Source organism: Delphinapterus leucas, chromosome 16 (genome assembly GCF_059928025.1).
Source record: "Delphinapterus leucas isolate spDelLeu-1000000601 "Yukka" chromosome 16, BTC_Dleu_Yukka2, whole genome shotgun sequence".
Lineage (NCBI taxonomy): Eukaryota > Metazoa > Chordata > Mammalia > Artiodactyla > Monodontidae > Delphinapterus > Delphinapterus leucas.
In genome coordinates, this window is record NC_143144.1 from 84,579,230 (window position 1) to 84,607,010 (window position 27,781).

Here is a 27,781-nt window from a genome sequence, read left to right on the forward strand (position 1 = left end):
CCAACTCAGGACTCAGGGTGAGTAGGTTTGGCTGCTGTTCCAGACCCAGGGGGCCCAGGGGAGGTGAGGCCTGCAGGGACCTCAGTCGGCTTCAGGCCCTGAGGGCCACCCACTATCCCCACAGTTACACAGGTCCCGGCAGTTCAGCAAATTTTCTCACAGACCATGCACAAGCTGTGCATCACAGAGGAAGCTCATGAATGAAACAGAGAGCTCGGGAGACATGTTCTTAATAGACTTTATTACTAATGCAGAGGCCCTGGAACGTACAGTGAGGCCCCTGGAACTGGGGGGCTCCAGCCCTCAGCACTGTCCCAGGTGTGTCCCCGAGGGTGGCCAGGGTGGGTACGAGGTCGGGCTTGGGCTCGCTCACTCATCCTTCACGTGTTTGATCCCAACGCTTGGGGAAATCACGCGGCCCAGGGGATGGGGGATGAGCAGGCGTCCTGGTGTCGGGCAGGGCTTGGACACTCCCACCTCTGAGACTGGGGAGGATGGCCATGCCACCTGGCGGGCAGGAGGTCCAGCTCGGGCGGGTCCCCTTTCCTCCGCTGGGCTCGGTCTTCATGTTAGAATCCGAGCTCCACACGGTGCCTTCCCGGGGCACAGCGTGTCATCCGGGCAGGACAGCGGCTCTCCAAGACACCGGGCAGGCAGGTCCAGGCCTCTCCACTCGGGGGCTGGGGTGGGTCCTGGGCTGGGAAGCTGCCGAGGCGGCCCGGCTTGCTCGCGACCACCAAGGTGGTGTCCGACTTTACGGTCATTTTGTTCGTGGGGTTTGCTCCAACTCCTCCTGAAGCCACGTGGAATAAGTGCCACTTCCACTCCTGGGGGGCTGAGCCTGGGGTTTAGACTTGGAGTTCTTCTCATTTAGAGTTAGAAAGTCAGGGGAAACATTTAAAATGTTAAATGAAAACCTCAAGAAATTCTATTGCGCATTGTTGGGAATCAAAGCAGAGAACGAGGAAATCCTGTCACATTTAGAAAGGGACTATCCCTCGGTGATACACTGAGTGATTTTAACCTCATCGCCACGTGCTCTCTTTTCAGCCTACCTGCGGCGCACACGCGTGGCTTTTCTACCCAGGAGAGAATCACCGGCAACGCGGGTGACACTTAGGGCTGAGGGCAGGGTCTGCAGCGGGAAGCAGGTGGTGGACTTGGCTGCGAGGTCAGAGCCCTGCAGCATGTGGCAGCAGGACCACAAGCTGAGGGTCCTCGGTGGACTGCCCCCAGCCCCACTGGCTGAGCACGCTGCTGGCCTGGTGGTGGCTGGGCTCCTGAAGTTCATTAAAAATCGGTTCCAATCGACTCTGTGAGTATTCACTGAGCCCCCCTGAGTGCCAGGGAACCCTGCCCAGCTCTGGGGCACCGCCAAGTGAAGCACCGTCCTCAACTCCACTCGGGCCCGAGAAAACCTCGCACCCTTGCCCTCCAAGGCCAGCCTCCCTCAGGGCTCTGGGAGGGGGGCCAGGTAGACAAGGATGGAGGGGCGCCCTGGGCCGGCGGCTGACGGCCGAGCCAGCGCGCCTGGATGGGGGACAATGGCACAGGGACCTGGCATCATCCATGACATATAAACATCACTAATCCACAAAATCCAGGCAAGCTGGAAGAGAAAATAAGGTGTAATCACAGTAAGACTTTAACATATAAGATTTCTAAAAGAAATGTGAAAATCTACATGACATTTTCTACCTCACATAAGACAGAGTCGTGTGAATTCATTTCACAAAGGCAGCAAAGAAACACCAAATCTGAATGCCACACTGAGGGTACAATGGGCCATCTTACGCATTTATACCAGTTGTGTCAGTACGTCTTTTTTGTTAAGACCCACACTTCCTAAGAGTGACGCAGAGCTCGAGAGGATGTAAACAAAGCTCAGCTGCCCCGGGACCTCTGTAATCTGCTGGGCCCATCACTGTTGCTCACATGGTTTTTGGGGACAGAGTCAGATCTTCTGGGACAAGCCTCTGTGCCTCTGTGTCTGAGGTGGCGTTTCCCAGAATAGGGCCCAGAGCATGTAGGGCCCTCACTGGACCGCGTCCACCTGTGTCAGGGTGCTGGTATCGAACTTGACAACGGAGGGACAGCTGGCCGGCTGTGGGATACTCTGCAGTCCGGGTGGGCACAGCAGCCAGCGTGGGCTGCTCCAGAGCCTGGACTTGCGGACACGGGGTCTTGAGCGCATCTGTCAATTACCCCGGATGCCAGTGAAACCGCGGCATAAGTGGAACCATCTGGAGGGACAAAGAGGCTTTGTACAAAGTCTCCTCCTGCTCTGGTCGGAGGAGAAACTGCTGACCACGGGGAGGGGGAGGAGAGGCCCTTCAGCGACGACCCTCTGGGGGGAGGGGCAGCATCCGAACCCAAGTGCAAAGTCCAAGAGTAAGTGCAGCCCTCCCTCCCAAGTGCCACCGCGGTCTTTTTAACTTTACTGTGGTAAAAACACTTAACACAGGATCCAGCCTCTCGGGTTTTCAAGTGTGCAACACACACGGTTTGCTGACACAGGCACTCTGTCGTGAAGCAGAGCACCAGACCTTAGTTTCCCTGCACATCTGAAACTCCACCCACCCAGCAACACCCCCCCCCCGTGTGCCCCTCCCCCAGCCTGGCAACTAGGGTTCTGTCCCTTGCTTCTTTGAGTCTGACTCTTTTAGATTCCCCACATAAGTGGAATCATGCAATATTTATTCTTCTCTGAATGGCTTATTTCACTTAGCATAGTGTCCTCCAGGTTCATCCATGTTTTCACATAATGTAGGATTTCCTTCTTTTTAAAGGCTGAATAATATTCCATGGTTTGCATATACCACATTTTCTTTATCCATTTATCAGTCAACGGCCATTCAGATAGTTTCCGTATCTTGGCTATTGTGAATAGTGCTCCAATGACCATGGGAGTGCTAATAACACTTCAAGATCCTGATTTCGATTCCTTTGACTATATTCCCAGAAGTGGAATTGCTGGATCATCTATCTGGTGGTTCTATTTTTAATTTTCTGATGAACCTCCATGATACTATTTTCCATAACAGCTGCACCACTTTGCATTCCTCCCAAGAGTGGACAAGGGTTCTGACTTCTCCACACCTTCACGAACACTTATCTTTTGCTTTTCTGGCAACAGCCATCCTAATGGGAGCGAGGTGCTGTCTCAATGTGGTTTTGATTTGCATCTCTATAATGATTAGGGATGTTGAGCATCTCTTCATATGCCTGTTGAAGGCATCATACTTCCTGATTTCAAAATATACTGTAAAGCTATAGTAATCAAAAAAGTATGTTAACAGTATAAAGATGGACATATAGACCAATGGAACAGAATAAAGGGCTCAGAAGTAAATCCATGCATATATGGTCAAGTGATCTTCAACAAGGGTGCCAAGAATACACAATGAGGAAAAGATAGTCTCTTCCACAGATGGTGCTGGGAAAATTGGATATCCACACACAAAATAATGAAACTGGACCTTTATCTCATACTATACATACAAATCAACTCAAAATGGATTAAAGATCTGAAACTGTAAAACTTCTAGAAGAAAACAGAGGAAAAGCTTCATAACGTTGATATCAGCAATGACATGATGTAACACCAAAAGCATAGGCAACAAAAGCAAAAATAGACAAGCTGGACTACATCGGACTAAAAACCTTCTGCACAGCAAAGGAAACAATCAACAAAGTAAAAAGGCAACCTATGGGATGGAAGAAAACATTTGCAAACCATATATCTGATAAAAGGTTAATTTCTAAAATATGTAAGAAACTCCTATAACTCAATAGCAAAAAACCAAATAACTCATTTTTTAAAGGGACTAAGGACTTGAATAGCCATTTCTCCAAAGATGACACACAAATGGCCACAGGACATTTTTGATGATCGGCAACTTTTAGGGATTGGAAAAAGCATTTATGACCCCTGAGGTTAAATTTCTTCTGCTAATTCAAATTAATTATGAAGAGGCTTGTCAAGAATGTTTGGAAAATTTAAGAGATTTATTAGATCATCATTCAACTGGCTTTCCTGAAACATGAGTAAGTGGGCCTCACCTGAAGACCGACCAAAAAGATCACTTTAAATGTCATATATATTTGTGGTTGACAGTTACATCTTATAATTTTATTCTTAATAAAGGTCATAACTAAATGTGATTTAAGTTTGGATTAGTGTAATTATTTTCACCTAAGTAAATTTAGACGTCCGTAAAGGAATATTGTTTTGTCCTGAATTGGGGCTAAAAAGTCACTATGTATTTAGTTAAAGCTCAATTAGCCCTTGCTGACCTGAGCAGGCCACTGGGAGGGCTTGGGCTCTCGTTCCAGAAGGAAGGGCTGCCCCCAGGCCTCCAAAGCCTCTGGCTCTCACCCTTACCATGAGTCAAGAAGTGGGAGTGCTTCTTGCAGACCAAGGAGAGCACCTGGAGAACCACACATGGGTGCAGAAGTAGCAGTTACCACACGCCGAGCCATCACTAACATGCACACCGGCGTTTCACCTCAGGTGGCTGACAACTGTCACAATGACTCTGTCAGGAGATGTAGGCCCCAAAATACAGCAGAGGAAACGGATGGTCAGACAGAAACCCTAGATGAGTCCATGAGAGCCAGGAGACGCAAACCCACATTCTGCATTGTCCCCATCAGTCACTGTGGGAACCAGTTACCGTCACCGGCCATGGGAGGCGCACGGCCTCTCTTTACTGGACCACCCAGCCTTCCAACTGCTCGGAGCCGGCCCTGTAGATCAAACTGACATGCCATCCTGGACCCACACCAAGATATTTGTCCTCAGAGCGACTGGAAACTAAGGAACCTGATTTTGAGCCTGACGCTGACCCGCCCCCATTGGAAGGTCATCTGGAGGGATTATTGCTGAGTTCTTGAGACAGATGGTTACTTCTACTCCATAGAAGCTGTGGGGTAGGTGGGTCCCAGGTGAAAGATGTCAGGTGGCTGAGCAAGGCTCTGAGCAGAAATTTAATGTACAGCTCAAGCTTCAAACAGAGGAGGATTGTTTCTCCTCATCCTCCTTTCTTTTCTTGCCCAGCTCGGCTGTCCCTGCGTGCAATGGAGGGAAAGGCCACGATCCATGCAGGTGCCGCTGTCTGTGACCCTCCCCTGCAGCACTGACTAAATGACAGTCACCACATGCGTCACTGTCCACAGCCTCTGCCCTCCAGCAATTACGGCGGGAGGCCCAGTAGCGCTAACAACTCCTCCAGGACACCTGAGCGTGGCCCAGAGGAATGGACTCCATCCAAATGCTTGTCCGGGCTGTGTCCCCAAACTGGGGACTGAAGGGTCATCCCCAGCTCTGCGTGACCATTTTCCCAAAGAATCCAGGGCAGGGGGGCTTGTCTGAGTTCCTGAATTATCCCAGGGTTTCCAGTGGCTGGAGGAAGAGGAAGAAGTGGAAAATGAGTGGTTGGATTTGGGTTGTCCACAGCCGGTGACTTACAGGAAGCAAGGAAAAGAAAGGGAAGCGGTGGGACTTTCCTGGTGGTCCAGTGGTTAAGACTTGTGCTTCCACTGCAGGGGGCTTGGGTTTGATCCCTGGTCGGGGAACTAGAATCCCGCATGCTGCGTGATGCAGCCAACAAAAAAGAAAGGGAAGGACTGAGTTACTGCAAGTCTTGATTTTTTATTCTGGTGAAATACACGACAAAGAACTTACCATTATAGCCATTTCTAAGTGTACATTGCATCGGCATTCAGTACATTCATATTGTTGTGTAACCATCACCCCCCATTCATGTTCAGAACTTTTCCGTCCTCCCCAACAGAAGTTCTGTCCCCACTCCCGCTCTGAGCCCTGCCGTTTGCATTAGACAGCCCTGCCTTCCCACCGGGTGCAGAAGTGACAGTGATCATGGGAGGCGGACGCCAAGGAATCCTCACCAAATAAGCACGCATTCTGTAAGTAACTGATGGGCCAGAAGTTCCTAAAGGCTCTCTAAAATAAGCACAAAAATCTATCATGATTTTTGTGCTTATTTGAATACTATCATGAGCTCGGGGGTCACGGGCCGTGGTGATGAGGTCTGGGATGGTACTCGCCATGCGGCTCTGATGGCAAGGGAGGGGGCTTCACAACAGGGTCCGTGTCAGGGGCAGAGAGACCCTGCTTTAACCTCCTCTGTCGAGGCTGCCTGTGACCCTGCACACTGGGCTGGGTGGCTCAAAGGCCCCGTGCCAGTGGACCCCGTTCTAGCACCTCAAGTACATCACCGCATCGGCCCCGCTGCAGCTTATTACAAGGGGGCACCGTGGTTGCCATTTCACAGGCAGGAAACAGAGGCACTGGGTTGGAGTGAGGAAGCGGCAGGAGCCCCGGGCCCCCGACCCATCAGACGTCACCACTGCAGGTGCTGGACACCGAGACTAGGGACTTCCTAGGCTGTCCAGTTATTCCAGGAAAACGAAGGCCCCATGTCACAGGGTCCTAAGTGACTCGGGGACACGCCGGTTCTCAGAGTGTGGTCAACGGCACCTCCTGGGGCACCCTCCTGGGAGCCCCTCCACCAGACCCAGAGATTCTGCTTTTTAAGCAGCCCCTCCCGCCCCCGGGATCCAGGAGCGCTTTGAGGAGAGCGGGCGGGTCTGGAGGGGCAGATGCTGGCGTCCAAGGAGCCTGGTTTGGACCCGCGGTCTGGCCGTGGATAACTGACCTGGTCTCACTGATCCTCTATCCTTATTAGTACAGTGAGGATAATTCTCCCCCCAAAGGGTTTTTTGAGGGTTAAAAATGATAATTTAGGGGCTTCCCTGGTGGTGCAGTGGTTGAGAGTCCGCCTGCCGATGCAGGGGACACGGGTTCGTGCCCCGGTCCGGGAGGATCCCACATGCAGCGGAGCGGCTGTGCCCGTGAGCCGTGGCCGCTGAGCCTGCGTGTCCGGAGCCTGTGCTCCGCAACGGGAGAGGCCATGACAGTGAGAGGTCCGTGTGCCGCAAAAAAACAAAAAAAAAACAAACAAAAAAAGATAATTTAGTACAACATCTGACATACAGTGTTGCTCACTCTCTAAAGAGCAGCTTCCTTCCCTTTGCTTTTGGGGAAAAAATGCACCAAAAAACTGTTTTGAGTTTTAAGCAGCAAAATTTCAGGAAATGATCTGGTACAACAGTTATAACCAGAAAATGCAATGGAAAAGGAGCACCTAGGACTGAGCTTAAGGTGTAAGGCTGACACTAACAAAACAAAACCAAAAATGAGGGGAAAGGAGGAGACTTTTAGCTGCACACGTAAGAAGTACTATCAGAGTAAAGTGCGCTGTGTCTCTGGTGACAAGCCACAACGGTGTAAAGTCACCGCTTATCCCACAATTAACCGGTAAATTCAGCACAAATCCGATAAATACTTTATGTGGTTTCTACTTTTGATATTTTGACAAAACGATCCTGAAGTTGATCTGGAAGAACGAGCACGTGAGGAGAACCGGGAACATCTGACAAATACCAGGGGGAGGTGTCGCATCAGCCGTCCACACAAGCGTGTGCGCTGGGCCTGGACACTCCTTTTTTTCCCTTTTCTGCTCATGTGTTATATTTTAACAAAAAGGCCCCCCCCACACGCACATACACATCCCACACGCACAGGTGGTGTAACAGCCACCAGATGAGAAAGATCAAACAACAGAAGGGGAAGTACAGAAGCAATCCCACGTACAGAAGTGGGATTTATAATCGGTGCAGAAAGATGTGGTTAGAAAAACTGGCTAATATTTGGGGAAAAGCAAAGTTAGATATATCACCCTTTATGTCCCCAAACTTTTTAGCTAAAGCAAAGTTCTATGTGTTCAAAATGAAATCAGAATCATGAAAAATGTTACATCAGTTCATATAATGTATGTAATCCGGAGGAAAGGAAGGTCTTTCTCGAATGGTTCCAAGAAGAGAAACAGGCTAAAAAGAGGCCAACAGATATGACAGCTAAAAACTTCCAGCAAAGGACTTTGTAGACCTCACTGAAAAGAATGTGAAAAATTGTAAATGGGGAAAAAAATACATGTAACAGATGAGAGGAAAACAGACTTATTATTTAACTCCTAAAAATAAACGACCATGACATGCACCCCAACAGGAAAATGGCCAAAGATGGGACATTCAGAAAGGACACCCACGTGGCCGATGACACGTGTCAGAAACGCAACACGGGACCCGCGCATTAAGACCACGAACTTGGTGCAAAGGTCAGATTGGCAGGGATCAAAAAGGAACTTTTGCCAAAAAATCAAAATTGATTAAGCTTCTGGATCAACACCAATTTATAGGAAGTACAGAGGTCAGAGGAGTAGGCAGAACATGGGAGATGCAATTAGCAACATCTCAGCACAAACTCTACGAATAGTTTCCTGAAAATACACTGCAAGTGGGGACAGGAGGTGGGGGACCCGTGATCAGAGACTCAGGACAGATCAGCCACTCAGGTGCGTGGACCCTGTCTGTGTCCTGCATCCAACTCAAACAAGTCATGAAAAACCAAACAAAATAAAAACAATCACCTGTGAAATCGAAGAGGCGTGTAGGAATTTGACCAAAAACTAGAGAGAGATTTCATAGTATAAGGAATTATTGTAAATTTTGTTTGAGGGCTGAAAATTGTATTGTGGTTATGCTTTTCACTTTGTCTGTCTGGGAGGACAGACTGAAATAATTATAGTTGAACTAATATTATGTCTGGGATCTACTTCCAGTACACAGGGAGGGGGAGAGGAGGTGGGCAGGACTGGCCGTGGTGACCCTTGTTGGAGCAGGTCAAAGGCTAAAGGGGGTCCTTGTACTATTTCTTCTGCCTACTTTTGTGTGTGTTTAAGACGAGCTAAGTTAAAAAGGAAAAATAAGAGTGGGTTCTATTCGGTGTTGGTGAAAGGGAAGGGACATGGGACCACCTTTCCAGAGGACAGAAGACCAGTGCACCCGCTGACCTAGCAATACAACTTCTAGAATCTTCTCTTATGAATATAATTGAAAAACTTTATAAAAATGTATGTGTAGGACTTCCCTGGTGGTACAGTGGTTACAAATCCACCTGCCAATGCAGGGGACACGGTTTCGAGCCCTGGTCCAGGAAGATCCCACATGCCACAGAGCAACTAAGCCCGTGCGCCACAACTACTGAGCTTGCGCTCTAGAGCCCGCGAGCCACAACTACTGAGCCCACGTGCCGCAACTACTGAGCCTATGTGCCACAACTACTGAAGTCCGCGCGCCTAGAGCCCATGCTCTGCAACAAGAGAATCCACCGCAATGAGAAGCCTGCACACCGCAACAAAGAGTAGCCCCCGCTCACCGCAACTAGAGAAAAGCCCACGCACAGCAACAAAGACCCAACACAGCCAAAAATAAATTAAAAAAAAAAAGTATGTGTAAGAATATTTATCCAGCAATTTTTGTGATACCAAGTAGATGAAAGAAAGAAAGAATGAATGAATGAATGCAAAGAACCTACATGCACATTAGACAGAAAGTGGGCAAATGCACTGTGTATTTTCAGTCAATGGAATACTATGCAGCCCTCTTTTTTTTTTTCTTTTGGCCACGCCGTGCGGCTTTTAGGATCTCAGTTCCCCCACCAGGGATTGAACCTGGGCCCTCGGTTCCCCCACCAGGGATTGAACCTGGGCCCTCAGCAGTCAAAGTGCTGAATCCTAACCACTAAACCACCAGGGAACTCCTGATGCTGCCCTTTAGAATGACAACCTAATACACACTTGCTGACATGAGAAGATGTACATGATGTTAACATCAAAAGTACAGGCCTACAGATGTGCGAGTCCACACAGAAAAAGATTTATAAGGATACACGCTAAAATGTAAACATTAGTTACCTTTGCGTAGGGATTATAGATGACTTTTTTAAACAATATCTTATTTATTTGGTTGCACCAGGTCTTAGTTGCGGCAGGCGGGCTCCTTAGTTGCAGCTCCCGGGCTCCTTAGTTTCAGCTCACCAGCTCCTTAGTTGTGGCACGCACGTGGGATCTAGTTCCCCAACCAGGAATTGAACCGGGGCCCCCTGCATTGGGACTGCGCAGCCTTATCCACTGCGCCACCAGGGAAGTCCCTGACTTTTATTTATTTTTTTATAAATTTATTTTATTTATTAATTTTTGGCTGTGTTGGGTCTTTGTCACTGCGCACGTTTCTCTTTAGTTGCAGCGAGCAGGGGCTACTCTTCGTTGCGACACGTGGGCTTCTCATTGTGGTGGCTTCTCTTTGTTTCGGAGCACGGGCTCTAGGCACGTGGGCTTCAGTAGTTGTGGCTCACGGGCTCAGCAGTTGTGGCGCACGGGCTTAGTTGCTCCACGGCATGTGGGATCTTCCCAGACCAGGGCTTGAACCTGTGTCCCCTGCGTTGGGAGCCCAGATTCTTAACCACTGTGCCACCAGGGAAGCTCCCTGACTTTTATATTTATATTTCATTTCAACTTATCTACAATTAAAATTTTTCTTTAGTAAGTTTGAATTTGAGGTATCATTTTGAAATGTGTTAAAAACAAATTTGAAAATAAACTATTTTAAAAGCAGGCAAAACAGTTCAAGTGATGTTAGTAAGTTTTCGATAACCATTTACCATGCTTTTGAATTTTCTGAGAGTTTTGTAATTTGTTCCAAGGTTTAGAAACCATTATAAACTTATTTGGTAAAATGATAAAAGGTATGTGTCGATATTTTTGTCCCTACACAAAAAGCAAACAATGACAGATCATGATTAAGAAGAAATGGAAAATTTAATGGATGGATATTCATGTATATGTATATTTAATACACATACGCAAGTGCCTGGTCTGTTTCCTCAGAGTGTTCCTCCTCTTTTGACAAGAGAAAGACGAAGCACCTTAAAGGGATAATCACATTTTATGCCGTCACGGGTGTTTCAAAACCCCGTTTCGTGGAATCTGCAGGTTTTGCGTGTCGCTAGTCTGTTTTCGTACCTGTGGTGTGGACAAATTGGTGTGGCAGGGAGAGGTGGTCCCTGTGCGGGGTCTCCGGGCAGCGGGCCTGCTTCCTGCCTGTCACATCCCCTTACATCCCGGCAGAGACAGACAGGCTCCCTGCAAACTTGCCTAAGGACTTTAAAGCCAGCCCTTCCCCACCAAAGGGCACAGCTAGTGTCAGAGCCATCAAAACAATGGCCTGCTTGTCCTCAGGTGGGGTACCGTGCCACCTTTTAAAACGACGTTTTCCTACAATGATGTGGGAGCATGTTCACTACAAAACACTCAGAAGTAAAAAAGAAGTCCACATCCGGAGGGTGGCCCGCCAGCAGGCCAAGGGTGGCAATGCGGGGTGAGGGGTTTTGTTTTCCTTTCTCTATTTTATTCTACATGAACAAGTATTATTTTTATAATCATAAAAAAGCCAATTAAGAAAGTTTTACCAAAACGTCGTCTCCCTCATCCTTTGCAGGCTGCAGGGCCCAAAAGGAGGCGGGTTGGGCGGGACAGAAGGGACAATTCCGGAGCCGGGGTGAAGTCAAAGGCCAGGTGGGCGAGGTGGGCTGCAGGACGTGCTGCCAGGCTCTGCAGCGCCAGAGGTCTCTGCTGGGCAAGAGGGCCTGCCGGCGGGCTCCGCGGGCACAGGGGTGGTTCTGAAGCCTAGACCCAGCGCACTCCACCACGGGCCTGTTCTACAGGGATAGAGAATGCTGAGGCCACGCCTCCCAGGGGCCCCCATAAGCTCTTCCACGCTGCGTTTTCTCTTTACCATTTAAGAACTGTAGGGGGCTTCCCTGGTGGCGCAGTGGTTGAGAGTCCGCCTGCCAATGCAGGGGACACGGGTTCGTCCCCCGGTCCGGGAAGATCCCACATGCCGCGGAGCGGCTGGGCCCGTGAGCCACGGCCGCTGGGCCTGTGCTTCCTGAGCCTGTGCTCCACAGCGGGAGAGGCCACAACAGTGAGAGGCCCGCGTACCGCAAAAAAAAAAAAAAAAAGAACTGTAGGAATTTAGGATAAAACTGCCGGTTCCCGCACGCTGGCCGGCTTCACTTCACCCCTCTTGTCACGTTCACACTGTGAGGACTCCTCATACGGGGCTTTTCCAGAGAAGGTCGCCTGCTCTGGCCTCAGAGGGGCCGTGTGGCAGGGCAGGGGACGGACCCTGAGGAGTGGCCAGGCCTCGGTCTCACTCCTGGGTCTCACACTAATGACAGCCTGTGGGTCACCAGACCCTTTCACAGAGGGACGGCAGCCGAGACGCTGGAGGCAGCGAGGGGAGGTGAGCCCTGACTGCACGTCCACCCAACTCTACCCAAGGGCGTCCGTCCTGCGCCAGGTAGGGTGCTGCACAGGGGCTCTTCCCCCCCCAGGAAAGCTTTCAGTCCATGTAAACGGCTGGGGCGACCGCTGTGCTGCTTCAATTACCAAAACACCTAGCTGTGAATATGTGGTCACCTCCTCGCCCCATGAATTTGGGGGAAAAGGAAGAGCTTATACACAAAACAAAATGTCGTCATCTAAGAATTTTCACGTTTTCCATAAAAATTAAGATGTGTATCTCATTTGGAAAAGACAGAAGCAAATTAAAGCTCTTTAAAGATGTATTTTTAAGGCCACAAATCTCAATACTTTCTCTCGACCCTGACTGGCGTTTCCTCATCAAGTCACAGCTCTGCGAGCTTGCTCGGGGTTAAGATGCTGCGGACAGAAAAGTCAGCTTTCTGTCCTGAACCTGGCAGTGCGTCCAGTGACTGTGGGTAATCCATATCACAGACGGTCGCACTAAGCTCCTTTCTGCCCCATGTCTTCTTCTGCCCCGTCTTTCCAGTATGAGGTGCCTCCGTGACTACACACGATGGTTTACGGGTCGGGCTCTTCGGGACGCGGATGCTGCAGCCCGTCACTGGCAGAGGACACGGCCACACAGCTAACACAGGGCAACACAGCGAGCACGGGGCTGCGTCCGCCCGGGCAAAGGACCCGAGAGCAAGCCTACGACCCAGTGGTTTCACCGGGACCCATCTCTAGGTGACAAGGGCATCTCAGGGTGCCTGCAGACCCAGGGGAACAATGCCAGTCTCCACAGTCAGGCCATACACTGAAAACCCAAGAGAAGGTGAGAAATTCCCATTTTAACATAAGGGTGGTCCTGTGCCTGATAAGTTTAGTTGGGGAATCACACAGAACAGACTGGATACTAACATTTACTGAAATTCAGTTTAAGATTATAGAGCATTTTCAATATAAAAATAAGACTTTTAATTAAAAAAGAGTACATAAGCAGCTCTGGATACATCCACAAAACAATAGAAAAGTATAAAGTGGGGCTACATCTGGATATGGCTCCATAAGCTACAGGGCTCTCAAACCTCACGGGAAGTTTGATACTGAATTTTTTAAACTTTTAAATAAAGCAATTGATCTTCTTCTCAAGCAAGATGCATTTGAAAGGAGGCTTCATGAGGAGTAACATTTGGAGGCTCTTCTGGCTCTGGAGCGGAGGAGGATGGTGGGATTTCCTGACAGGAGGGTACCAGGCGCTATTTGAACAGGTGGGCACACACATCCACCCAGGAGAGGTTTACATTCGCTGGCACATGAGGGTTCGAAACCACAACTGGAATCTTCCTTTTTCAGCTTGCATCTTCTACCAACTCTCCATATGGTTAAAATGTCCCTACAATGATAAAACACCATGTCGTGGGAATTAATTTACCTTGGCTTTACATTCACCAACACAAAGCACTGCATTTAAAACGGCTGAGCTAACACTTATTTCTGTGGTAAGTACATATTTATAGAATATATATAAAATACTGTAAGATATTTAAAGCACTTCCTACAGTGCCTGGTACATAGAATGTTCTCAATAAATGTTACTTCTCTCCCACAGTTCTATGAGAGGGAAAAAAAATAAAAATCATTTATAAATTCATAAATAGTTTTTAAAAATGATGTCTAAATATGGAATATGATTCAGCACAAAAGCACTACAGCAGGGGCCAGGGTCTGGAAGTAACCCAGCGTCGGGAGGATCCGCACCCGGTCCCCCGCCCTCCCCGCCCCTGGAGCAGACCTCCTGTCTCCTCACCTTCGCCCGCAGAAGTCACTAGGAGCACCAGACGGCTGGGGGCAGACCCGTGGCCAGACACTGTGCCACCATGAAATGAGAGGTCTTGTCCAGCATCCAAAAACCTTTATCACACTTGCCACTGTCCCGGCAAAGAGCAGTGTGGCTCCGTGGCCCCTGGGCAGAGGCTGGCAGGGCACCCCTGCACTCCAAGGCTGCGCCGTTGTGGCAGAAGGCTTGCTGCGCTGGCTGAGGCCAGGAAGGGAGTGGTGGGCCAGGCGGTGGGGGGACAGAGCAGTCCAGTCCACGATGGCATCCTGTTTCCTGGAAGGCGGGTGCTGCCCTGAGCCACGGGGACCCAACAAGAGAGACTGAGGACTTGCGGTCGGCAAGGGAAGCAGCACCCAAGCTCGTGAACACCCGTTTCACATGGATGGCTCACTGGGGTGATTGGAACGGGATGCTGTGGCTGATGAACCTGACGAGGGGTGGGGAAGGCTTCACACACGTGGACCATGGAGGCACAGCAGAACCTTACAAGATGGGAGATGGCACCCCAGGCAGTGAGAACGGCAGGTCAGAGTGTTCCAGAACCAGAGCAGCTGCCTGTGTGACCGAAGCCAGGGTTCATGGTGCACAGAGACAGGGATGGGAGATTTGCCTGGAAGGTCAGGGGAGGTCAGGCTGGGCCAGGCTGCAAAAGGTCCTGAAGACCACGATGAATACAGAGGCTGGATTTGTTCAATGGACCTGTGTTTTCCAAAACAGTCTCAGAAGCACATGTATAACAGGCGTCCCTTGACAAAAGGATGTTCTAGAAATACTAGGCTGAGCAAAGTCAAACCTATCTCTTCACTTGATTCTCGGGACCAACAGTCTAATGTACATCACACCTCCAAAGGTGGGGAAAGGATGCAGCATTTCCCGAACTTCTCTGGCCGGAAACTCTTGTCAGGAGCCCCTGAGCAGCAGGGCCCCCGGTGGGGAGGTGGGGAAGAGGCCAGACAGAGCGTGGAGGCTCTGTGGAGGGGCTGCGGGAGAGGTAGAGGAGGGGACAGGTCAGCAGGCAAGGCTGCAGAGAAGACGGGCCTCTCGGGAGAGACACTGGGACTCGGGGGAGGGGCAGGGAGAAGACGAGCGACGCTTTTTAATTAATTTCATCATCATCGTCGTCAACACCACCACATGGGTCAAAAAATTTTTTTTGTTGAAAAGGTCTTCAGTGAGATGTCTCATTCCTGCCCCCATCCCCACCCTCCTGCTTGGATGGGGTGTATATGAAGCCACGCTGAAGGCAGAACAAATAGGACTTAGGACAATCGGACGCGTGAGACATAGCAACAAGAGGACTGAGATCTAGAATCTCCCACACAAAGGAACCACTCATTTAAACCTTCCACCCAATCTCTGTTCCCTGACCCGACTTCAAGTTCCCACATCACCATGTTCTTCTCCCCACAGTCCAGTTTGTCAGTGTCCCTCTCAAAGCCCCCCCTCAAAGCTCAGACCCCCAGGGGCACCCACAGAGGACCTGTCCTGTCCCTGATACAGGTGTGAGGCCTGACGTCCTCAGACTCCGAAACACCTGGTGGCAGGGACCAGCCACTGGAGGCATGTCTGATGGGGGATGTCCGGGCACTGAGCCCCTGATTTGGGTTCATGCTTTAGAGGGACCCCTCTGGCCGTACCTCTCCATGGATGTTCCCACCCAAAGGCCCTGTCCCCTTCTAGAGCCTATCCCCTGACTAGGCCAGTCTCTCCTGCAGGTGCATTCTCCTGAGATCACAGCACATCACTAGTGTGATTGCTGCAAGCCTGAAAGATGCCCATGGGCCAGATGCTTGCTGGAGAGGGGTGTGGAGATGTGGGAGCAGGAACGTGGATGGGGTGGACGTGTCCACGTGCACGTGCTCAAGGCCCCTTGTCATGCAGGACAGGGCCTGAGCTGAGGAGGGGGGTGGGCCAGGGGCCAGCTTTCCCTCGTTCCACCATGTCCCGGCGTGGCACTCTGAGAAATTCAAGAATTCTATATTTGAACCTGGCCTTCCACCTTGTTAGGAAGGATTATTTGTCTGTATAAGTCTGAAGTAGTGTTGGAGAGCAGGGCACAAACCAAGGAAAAGAAGACTTGATTCCTGCGGTCACGTTTTACCTCTGTTCCAGATTGTCCCGTAGCTCCCGGGTGCTGGAACGTGTCCTAGCCTAATCTGCTAGGGCCCTTCTAGGAGGCGGGCATGGCCGATGCGAACAAAGCTTAGTACTGACCGGTGCCCAACGACAGCGTCTAGTGAGCAGTTCAAACAACAATGAGCACACAATGTTTATAATCAGTCTCCTACTGAATATCTTTAAGGGGATCAAGTTCGGGAAGCAATCCATTTAGACCAAGGAAAGGATAAGTGGGTAGCACTGAAGTCAGGGGAGGTAGCGTGAGATGACACCCCATAACCTTCTCCCCTCCTCTGAGGCTGAGTCAGGTGCTCACGCTGGGAAGGAAGACACAGGCCTGAACCCAGGCCCAGGCTTCTGCAGGGCGCAGCTCCACCAGCCACAGCAGTGCGACAGGCAGCGCTCTCACCCCAGATGTACAAGGATCAAGAGCTTTGCAGAGGAGCTGTTGTTGAGCTTGCGAGACAAACAGGCAACTTTAAAAGTAGGGTATAGGGGCCCGCGCGCCACAACTCCTGAGCCTGTGCTCTAGAGACCGCGAGCCACAACTCCTGAGCCCACGCCCTAGAGACCACGAGCCACAACTCCTGAGCGTGTGCCCCAGAGCCCATGAGCCACAACTCCTGAGCCTGCGCTCTAGAGCCCGCGAGCCACAACTACTGAGCCTGCGCCCTAGAGACCATGAGCCACAACTCCTGAGCCTGCACCCCAGAGCCCACGAGCCACAACTCCTGAGCCTGCGCTCTAGAGACTGCGAGCCACAACTCCTGAGCCCGCGCCCTGGAGCCCACGCACCACAACTCCTGCGCCCATGCCCTAGAGCCAGCACGCCACAACTACTGAGCCCACGCTCTAGAGACCACAAGCCACAACTACTGAGCCTGCGCTCTAGAGCCCGCGAGCCACAACTACTGGGGCCGCGTGCCACAACTACTGAGCCTGCACTCTAGAGCCCGTGAGCCACAACTACTGAGCCCACAAGCCACAACTACTGAGCCCATGTGCCACAACTACTGAGCCCGCATGCCACAACTACTGAAGCCCACGCACCTGGAGCCTGTACTCCGCAACAAGAGAAGCCACCACAATGAGAAGCCCACACACCTCAACAAAGAGTAGCCCCCACCCACCACAACTAGAGAAACCCTGCGCACAGCAACAAAGACCAAACGCAGCCAAAAATAAAGAAATAGGGTGTAAGGATGAATGTATATATTCTAGGAAAAGTCTTGAGTTTAAGACCAAAAAAAATTGTAGGCACAGCTTTCCTGGGCTTCAAAAGCAGGCATTAAGGACAGACTCTCCAAAATACATATAGGCTGTTCTCTTACATAAGTTTGCTTTATCTCAAATTCATTAACATGGGCTCAGGAAGGGACATCCTGGCACCTTGGAGGGGATGCTGACGTCTTAAGAGGCTGCCCTGGAAGGAGCCTCAGGAGCTTAAAGAGCCCACTTACCCAGTGCTGCTGCTGCTTTTAAAAAAGATTTTTGTTGCTGTTTTCTTTTTACCTTTTGACCCCCTTCACCAATTTCTTCCCCCCCCCGCACTTCTAGCAACCACCAATCTGTTCTCTGTATCTATGAGCTTGTTTTTTTTTTTTTTAAGATTCCACATATAAGAGAGATCATACAATATTTGTCTTTTTCTGTTTGACTTACTTCACTTAGCATAATGCCCCAAAGTCCACCCATGTTGTTGTAAATGGCAGGATTTCCTTCTTTTTATGGGTGAATAATATTCCATTGTATGTACAGCACAATTTCTTTAACCACTCATCCATCCTATTTTTGCATGTTTTTCTTATATTCAACAATCTTGTTGAATATTAGTTCTAGTAGTTGATCTGTAGATTTTCTTGGATTTTCTATGTAGATAATAATATCATGAGGAAATAACAATTTAGCTTTCTTCCTTCCCAATTCTTGTTGCCATTGTTTCTTTTTCCTTGTTTAATTGTCTGAGTTAGAAACCCTGGTAAGCAGAAGTAGTGACAGCAAACAAACTTGTGTTTTTCTCTTCATCAGCAGAAACGCCCACTAAGTGTGAGGATCCTTAAACCTTACCAGGATAAACCCTTCTACTTCTGGTTTTATCATGAGTGTGATTTGGAGTAACTGAACACTGTTTCTGTCTCTATTAAGATGATCATTTTTTTATTTTTCCTCCTCCTTTGACCAAACAATGTAGTCATTTTTCTAATGCAAGTCATCCGTGTGTTCTTCAGGTAGGATTTCTTTAAACCTATAAAGCCATCTGGGATGGTAGCTTTTGAGAGCATTCCCAAATTATTCCATTGTGATTGGTCTACATTCTCTCTTCCAGAGTCAGTTTTGGCAAGTGAATTACTATGGGGGGAAGTGAATTCCCACTGCACTGGTCATTCTAGCTCTGAGCCTAGCACAGCCACGTGTTCACACAGGACAGTCCCCTTAGCATTTCAGAGCGTTATTCCAAGGTCTTTGGTGTCTGTTACTAATGGGGGGTCTGTTGTCACTCAAATCACTGTTTCCTCATGGATACCAGTCCTTTCTCTCTAGCAGCTCTCCAGAATTCTGTCTTTAATGTTCTTCAGTTTCACCATGATGGAAGTGTACATACATCACATCCAAGACTCACCAGGACTTCTCAGAAACACAAAAAAGTATAGACAGCAATATAACAACCCCCATGATCCATCACATAGCTTAAGAGATAAAATATTACAGATATAACTGAAATACGCACTGTATCTGAGCCCTCACTCCCTAGGTAGGAATAACCTTCTCATGCTGAACTCAGTCTACCATTCTCAGGAATGTTTTTATTCTTTTAGTTAATATGTATCGACGTTTTACTTGTTGAAAATTATATCTAAATGGTGTCATTTTCTTCTGTAATTTCCTTTTCTGAGTTCATCCATTCTCACTGCAGTGTGTATTTCACTGAATAAATATAGCCAATTCATCTATCCATTCTCCTATTGATGGACGTCTATGTGGTTTCTGGCTTTCTGCTAAGCAAACAATGCTACAATTATTTTGTACGCATTTCCCTGGGCACCTCTGAGTATGCACCTAGTACTGAAACTTCCAGGCCACAGGGACACCCACCATCACCTTTACTAGACATCTGCTCTCCAAGTCACTGTGCCAGGTTATACTGGCTCCAATAAAGTGGACAGACCCTTCAGGTCCACATCCTCACCCACACTTACATCAGCAGACATTTTTATTTTTGCCACTTTGGTGCTTTAATTGCATGCCCTTAATTATTAGAGAGGTTGAATCTCCACTTAATATTTATTGGCTGACTGGGTTTCCTCTTCTCTGAACTGCCAATTCATATACTTCACCCATTTATCTGCTATTCTCTGTTTTGTGTGTTGCAAATGTGTTCCCTGCTTTATGGTATCTTCTTAAACAGTGAAGGAGGAATTTTGATATGCAACGTCTTATGTGCGTAGTCAAATATGTTAGTCCTTTCCCTTTGGGTTTATTAGTTTTTATAAATCTTCCCAACGTCATAAATATATTCTCCTATACTTTCTTCTGAAAGTTTTAAAGGTTTCTTTGTTTTTTGGGTTTTTTTCCCCACATTTAGGTTCTTTACCTTTCCCCCACTTCCCAGAATTGATTTTTGTGTTGGGTAGAGATCTAATTTTATTTTTCCTCATATGTGGATAGTCAATTGTCCTAGCACAATTTATAGAGTAACTGGTCATTCCCAGCTGACTTGTAACACATTGTCTGTAATATATCCAGCTGCCATATATGCATTGGAGCTACATTGTTTGGTTAACTGAAGCTCTCAGTTTTATTCACTTGTCTATCTGTCTACCCCTAGGCCAATAACACTGTCTTAATTACTACAGCTTTGTAATATATCTTGACACCTGATTGGTGATCTCCCTCACCTTGTTCTTCTTCAAAACTACTTGGCTACAAATGCCTTTCTTCAATTTTGGGAAATTCTCAGCCATTATTCTTTTCAAATCAGATCTTTTCATTATCTTTTTCTCTCCCATATTCTAAATTCCTTCCTTCTGGATTTCCTAATGAACCTTCTCATTCTTTCCTCTGACTGCTAATCACACTTTTTATCTCTTTATCTCTCTTGCTGTATTTTGGATGATTTCCCCAGATAACTTTCCTAGTTCACTAATTCTGTCTTCAACTGTGTCTAACCTGAGAATTTTTTTTCACTTCAATGACTGTATCATTCATTTTTAGAAGTTCTTTCTTTTTTTTTTTAACCTCCCAATTCCTTTTTCATACCATCCTTTTCTGCATCATGGCTCTATTTCTTTTTAAGTCATTTTTTAAATTCTTAAAATATTTACCTTTATAGTGAACTTCAGGTTCTTCTATTAATTCAGACTCTTACAGGTTTGTATTCTCCTGTTTGTTAAGAGTTCCTGATGCCACTCCCCTACTCCACCCCCCAGCCCCACCACGGTAGATTTGTTTACATAGCTTATATCACTCTACTGTGACCTCACGCACAGTGCCAGCTGTTTCACCTCTGAATCCTGTACGCTCTGGATGGTGGAAGCATCCCTCCAGGCGGATTCTGACTTTGCCACTAACCGAGGCTTTAAGGACTTTAATAGTCCATGTCTATTTTTATGTTCATGCTTTAACTTTTGATTTTTGTAGCACTGAGACAGAAGGAACTTGGAGCCCACACCCATGTACGGCCGGTACTTTAACTTCTAATCCTCTTTTATGGTATAGGCAGATCTTCAAGGCAGAGAACTTTAGGGAAGGGTCCAAATTCTAGCTCCCACACCTCCACTGGCCAAAGTCTCATCTATCTCTGGGCCCATTCTAGGACCAAACCCAACAAAGGCCAAGACCTAACAACAGCCACAAAGGAATATGTTTGTATCCACTGCTCTGCTTCTCTCTTCACTTATTATATAATTAACTATGTATCTAAGGTTTTTATCTGTAGCAGTAAGGGATACATTTGCATTAGCTTAGTCTAACTTGCTTGTAGGAAATCTAAATTGCATTTTTCTTAAAACACTATCTTTTCTGTAAAAATCCATTTCACCGTCTCCTCATAGTATAACATTTTATTCCTAGAGAAAGAAGGTTTAGTTTTGTTCTTCTAGTCACCTGAAGGCTATCTGTTCCTTCAGAGCCTGGAAGTGATCTCAACAACACAGTTAAAAATTTTTAAACTCTTTTTCTGGCATCCATATTCAGAGAAAGCATTTACTATCAGAAGTTATATCCAAAGATTCTGGCAGCAGGTCTAGTCAAACTCGTCCGTTTTGGGATTCACGTCTGGCTACGCTGACACAGCCAAACTCCTCTCTTGGCCGGCTTGTTCTTCCACCGTTTGAATAATTCAGCCCTACGTCTCAGCCAGGAAGCTCTCACTGTATCTGGGAACGACATCCACGAAGACCCACCACCTCACACTGTGCTCCTCAGAGGGGTTAGAGCAGGTCGTCACCGTGCACAGTCCGGGAGTGCTGCTGCCACACGGGCTATGAACACAGGACCAGCCAGGAGAGCGGGAAGAGGAGAGGGCTGCGGTGTCGGTCCTGGGGCCGCCACCTCCCCATCAGCCATGGTGCACGGTGGGCCAGTCACTTAACCCCTGTGGACCTCATTTTCCTTATCTGTAAGGTGACAGGGTTAGACCGGTGACCTCTGCAGTCCCTGACAGACCTCAGGGAAAATGCACAGAGCGCAAATTTGATTCCTACAGAATGATCAATGAAATTCCCGTTGATCCCTTCTCTCAGGGCCTAAGAGTAAAGAACTCACGAGGAGTAACTGTTGCTGAAACAGGATACAAAGAGCAGCCCACTGCTCTTCACCTACAGCACAGTGTTACCTTCTCATCCTTGGCCCTTGCTCCTGCCTGACACCCAGGCCCAGGAGAAAGAGAGAATCCTGTTTACACCAGCTTCCGGGTCCATTCCGTTTCAGTGCAGTATTTACAGATGCTACAGATGTAGGAAGCAGTGGCTAATAAGACAGATAGGTAAATAAAATAAGGCAAATATTTTAAAGGTCACCCATTTGGAGATAAGAAGTAGTACAAGGAAAAAAATGTATCCATTCAGAATCAGAATAATCATCCCTGGGCTCCTCCTGCCATCCCTACAGGGAAAACGGAGCCCAGACAACAGCTGGGACGTGCCGCCCGCCCCCCCCCCGCCCCCCCCAGCCCCCAATGTCTACTCTCACGTCCTGCCTCTCTTCTTCCCCTCCCCCAACACCACTGTCCGGCAAAGGATTTCCACGTCAAAAAGTGAGTAACATCGAAGCTTATTAAGGCTGCTCCCTTAGTATTTGCCCTCAACACTAACGAACAGGCTGTTATCCAAAATCAATCTGTCGGGGATTGGGAGCGGGGGGTGGTCCACAATACCCAAAACATCATGTTTTGCATGTTGGCTTTTACGTGGCAATTCACTACCAGCTTGGGTTAAAAACCCAATAACCCGAGATAAATGGAAGCAAAGGAATACCAGTGATGTGCAATACAAAAGGCCTATCTTTTTCAACTTAACGCCCAGGTTCTCCACTCTGTAGGCACTCCTAAATGCTGAGCCTGCTGGGCAACCAAGACCCACAGGCCTACATTTAAAACTGCAAGGCTTTTGTTTTCAGGAGGATTTGTCCACTCCTTAGATGATTAGCCCAGGTGGGGTCCAGTCAGAAAAGGGAAATCAATCTAGGTATTTCATACACAGGGATTCAACTTCACAAGTGATGGAGGAGAAGAGAAGCCACACAGGGGAAGGGAGGCAAATATTCCCCCAGTAGAAGCCCCACCTTCCTGCAGGCTGGGAGGACAAAGGGAGGAGATGGTGTGACTGCAGAGCCCTGGAGCTGGCTCCACCCAGCAGGAGCTGGGACCGGAGGGAGGGGCTGAGAGGCTGCCTTGGGCGGGGTAGGGGGAGGGAGCCATGCCCTGGGAGATGCAGGGGAGACGAGCGTGGTGAATGGAGCTGAGAGAAAACAGACAAGTGACCGTCACGCGGACCCAATAAAGTCTGAAGGTGGCCCCTTCCCTGAGGAGCTGTAGAGCATCAGTGGCCAGGTACCATTCAGAAAACGGGGTGCTGTCCCCCCAGCGAACATCTTAACTCTGTTCTTCCTGTAGTTTCCTGCCTGATAATGCCCACCCGCTTTCACTCATCTTCGTTTCGTTATCATGGAGACCTCTCACAGCCTCACTAGGTTTCATTTAATGGGCAGAATCTCCAAGAAGAGCGTGATTTCCATGGCACACTTGGCTGCCATGGACCCCTGTGCCAGGCGGGCTGAGCTGACCGAGGAAGGAAGATGGCTGCAAGGCGCAGCCCGGCCTTGGGACCACTCGTAGAAGGAAAGGAGCCTGCTAGAGACGGCGACCATCACCCTGCTCCTGGCCTTGCAGCCTGGACGGTGCACAGCAGTGAGGGCAGCCCGCCCCGGGGTCGGGGGTGGACACCCCAAGTGACATAACACCATGTCCCACCACCACAATTGGGGATGGCTTCACCCCAGTTGTCCGTAACATGAGCAGGGTGACTCAGGGTGAAGAGGAGTTGTTTCTAAATAATAACTTGTACTAGGAGTTGAACCTGAACAGTGATCACCCTAAGAAACTGTCAGCAACGACTGAAACAGTCATCCCCGCGACAGTGAGCTGGAACAGACCAAACAGGAGACTCGTGTGCCCGCCTGGAAAGTGAGTTTGAGAAGGTCTACAGAAAAAGTCCTTGCATAGTGAGCAACAAACTCATGGTTGACAACAAGGCAAAGCTTCGTGGGAGAAAGACAACAGGAACTCAGGCAGCGGGCTTAGACAGCCACGTGAGAATTCAGAGCAGAAGCCATCGATCAGCTGATACCCTGCTGAGGTCAGAAATACCCAGAGAACTGGGATGCAAAGGAGGTTTTCAGGGATAAGCAGCAAACAAGCTGAGAAACACAGGTCTACGTTTCCCGTCAGGGATTCCACACAAACTCCCCAACGTAACCTCTGCTTCTCTTTGAGCCAAGGTTGCCATCCCAGGTCAGCTATGGGAACTGTGGGCCAGGACAGGGCGGGCTTGTGTGTGAAGTGGGGGGCACACTTGTGAATGGAGCTGTGTGTTTAATAAAGTCTTCTGAAATTTGGAATTGCTGCCCATCAGTGATTTACCGTTAAGCACTTCTCCCTGGGATCTTGCACTTCTAAAACTACTATTTGCTTTTTATTTAACACTGAGCCTTTTGATGTTCTAGAATACAAAAATAGTGTCTTATTATTTTAAAAGCTTAAGAGAGAAACTAGCCATATTATTAGAAAAAGAAGATATATGCAGCTATAGTCTGTTCAAATATCAAGAGGTGTGACTTTTCAAATTCACATTTCAATCTTTATTTACATAAGACTTTTACAAGTAGTGGGTGTAAATATTAAATCACCCAAGCCTGGGTGAAATTTTATTGAGAATAACTACAAATAAAGGGAAACTGATTTTTTAAAGTCACTTTCTGAAATTTAGATGAAAAGAATATCGAGCATTAACAAAAAAATGATATATTTACATATCAATATAGGTTTTCTGTGCGCAGATTCATCTCCTAGGAAACATACAGAGGCAAGCCTGGGGAGTTACAAAGGAAGGAAAACCCTAACCAAATAGGTACTGTTGTTCAGACAGAGCATTAGCTTAAGTGACCCAATCAGCTGCCTGGGCCAAATTCTTTTTCCTTTAAGCCCTTCGTGCAAGACGACCTCTCAGAGCATGAAGAGCCCGCATGACGTTCCAACTGTTTGCCCAGCAGATGGGGGATTTGAAAGATACATTCCATGGAAATGGGATAAGAACAAGGAAGGTCCTGGGTAGTCACCAGCATTCATGCAACCTACCCATAATGGGGTCGTACTGTTTACTCGAAATCCAGGGCATGTTTGGCAGTTACAGTGAATCAACCGAAATACAGTAAGTTCAAGTTGCTGGATCTTTGATTTCACCATTGTTCAGGATTACGCCACAAAACGCAATACAACCTGCGGAAAGTTCCCGGAAGATAGAGGACAAAAAGTAGAGAAGCACATTGGGGCAGGTCTGCCACCAACCTCTGTCTTCATATTTGTCTGATGACGTCACAGAGTCAGAGGTTCGCGTGGGCGATAACTGACACAGTTCTAGGCCTCAGTTTAAAACAGTCATTGCCTCTCACTATAAAACAAGTTGCCTGCAATGCAGCACATGAAGACTATAGTTTACTGACTCAGTCTTTTGCTTATCAAAAACAGCAATGTGTTTCTCTAAAGATCCTTAGGGGGCAATCCTGAAAATACTCACACAGACACACACACACAGAGACACTCCTGCTTTCTATGTGGAAATTAAACACAATTCTATCTTACTGCAATATGAAGACTGCAAATTTAAAATTAAAAAAAACAAAAACAAAAAACAAAAACCAAGAATTACAGCGGTTTCAAACCTATTAACTTGTTTTTAGAACAAGTTCAGAATTAGTAACAAGGGTATCATGATGCTAACGCACACTTTACGATTTTCTGCCCAGCACAGGAGACTGAGAATCTGACTCTGGTCACGTTAAGACCTCCCTTTACTTTGAATTAATGGTGTGAATACTGTGTTTCTCCTTCTGAAATCTGTGGTTTGTGTGAAGTTTATGCAAACATGAAAGAAAAGCTTAAAGAGGGAAAAGAGAAAAAACAACGTTGATTCCTATTTGGATAAGTAAATGAGGTTAGGACTCTTCTCTAAGATGTACTCAAATAACCTCTATTTTAACCATATCCAGAGACCTGTTCCCTTCCCTGAACCCTGTGTTTTAGAAAGAATTTAAAATGTATATTCAATTTCTATTTCCAGTCTGAAGCTGGAAACAAATTAGTTTGCAGCCGGGTAGAATGCTAAGAAAAGCTTATCTGCACCTTTTTATTCACATCCCTCATTCCTTAGAAATGTAACTGCTGTTTTTATGAACTTTGTTTTATGGATCTAATATTTAAGGCCAAGTCTATCTTTTATGTCACAGCAAGAAGGTTAATGTACTTACAGACTCCCCCGCAATGCATCTTGGGCAAGGCTGGGCCCAGCTCTTTCCACCGTCCTGAGGAACCTATTTAACAAATCACAGCGGCAGGTGAATCAGAACGGTGGTTATTTACACTTTTCATTAGACATTTAGAGGCTGGTTTGGTGGGAGCAGAAACCTACCCCCACGCTTGGTCGCCCCTGGCCACCGTCTGGCCTCGGTGCAGGGAGGTGGCCTCTGGGCTGGGCATCTGGTGACTCGGGCTCCTTGCTGCCCCAGGATGCGGGCACGCGCACCTTCACCTGGGGGCAGCCCCACTCCTGCGCCGCTGCTTCTAATCTCCTGCATGCCCGTTTCTGCAACAAACAAAATCTCACTTGAGATGGCCTCGTAAAGCACACAACACTCTAATTGAATTTGCTTTCTGAGAACCTCAGCTGCAAAGACAGACCCCTGTGGAGCTGGGAAAGTTTATAGGACATTTGAGGAGATGACTTTAAACTTTATCTTTCGGGAATAAACACCATCAATTACACTTAACCTCATTATTTCTAGCATTGTCTGATATTTACTTAGCTTTACGGATTTAAAACAGTCATTTTAAACAATTTTGGCTGCAACTCTTGTAATAAACTATTGTGACTGGTTTATTAATATTGAAAATGTACAAAACCTATAAATTTTGTTCAAGAAACTGGTTATATGCTTCAATACATTTTGCCTGGTATCAAGGCAAATACTTTCTTAATACAATATGAATAATTCACATGTGGATAATTCTTTGTCTTACTGACACTGAAGAGTAAACTAATTTTATTTATTTCAAAAGTTGCACACACAGCCCATAACTGATAACCTTTGGGAAAGTCAGCATTTGGCTTTTGCTTCTCCATGAACTAAAGATGAATTACAAAAGCAACCCTCCAATGCTAAAGGAAAACGGTTCACTCTCTAAGTGCGAAGACTGTGTACTTTGCGGGGTAACGATGTTTTCAGTGACACAGAGCTGAGGGTCAGGAGGTCCACCCCTTGCCAGCGCCAGCATTCCATCCTGGGTCCCTGGGCCAGAGGGCGGCCCCGCTGGTGGACAGCTCCCACCTGAGTCAGAAAGCACCCTAGCACACGGGCGGCCTGCACACCCTCTTCAGTCACTGGCAAACCATCGTCATGACTGGTGCCAAATCTGTTCATTATCTGTCCTATTATTTATTTATGGTTTTCTAAATTGACTTTTTTTTACTTAATGGATTTATCTAATATATTGATAGAAACCTCCTATCATGGGTTTAGAGTGCCAGGGTCACTCTTCCCTAACAAGCCTTAAAACAGATACCTGAGGATGAAAATGGAAAACGTTGACGACATCTGAGCCCCTTAAACCATTGAGAATAATGTCCTGGGGTAAATAAAGTGTGGAATCCATGCGGCTGAGACAAGGGCAGAGGCAGTCACCCCTCTCCCTACAGTTCTTCCTGAACACCAGGAAATACAGAAGGGCCACAGTCACTTCTGCACTGAACCACACCCTGGGCACAACCTGAGATCAGAGAACACTGACATCTGAGAATACGGCCAGTGAGAAAGAAAAGCCACC

The 27,781-nt window shown here is 47.8% G+C and overlaps 1 protein-coding gene and 1 non-coding gene across 2 annotated transcripts in view; both read right to left on the minus strand.

The window, feature by feature from the left end:
* The window catches only part of C16H10orf143 (chromosome 16 C10orf143 homolog), a 116,896-nt gene that overhangs the window by 55,604 nt on the left and 33,511 nt on the right, over nt 1–27,781 (minus strand). The window contains exons 2-3 of the mRNA XM_022568438.3: nt 26,370–26,543; nt 26,209–26,271 (exon numbers count right to left, since the gene is read on the minus strand). Of these exons, the coding sequence (XP_022424146.2) occupies nt 26,209–26,271; nt 26,370–26,543 (237 nt within the window). The remainder of the gene's footprint in view (nt 1–26,208; nt 26,272–26,369; nt 26,544–27,781) is intronic.
* Nucleotides 9,609–9,681, minus strand: TRNAQ-UUG (transfer RNA glutamine (anticodon UUG)). Its single transcript has one exon. It is a non-coding gene; the product is annotated as a tRNA-Gln (tRNA).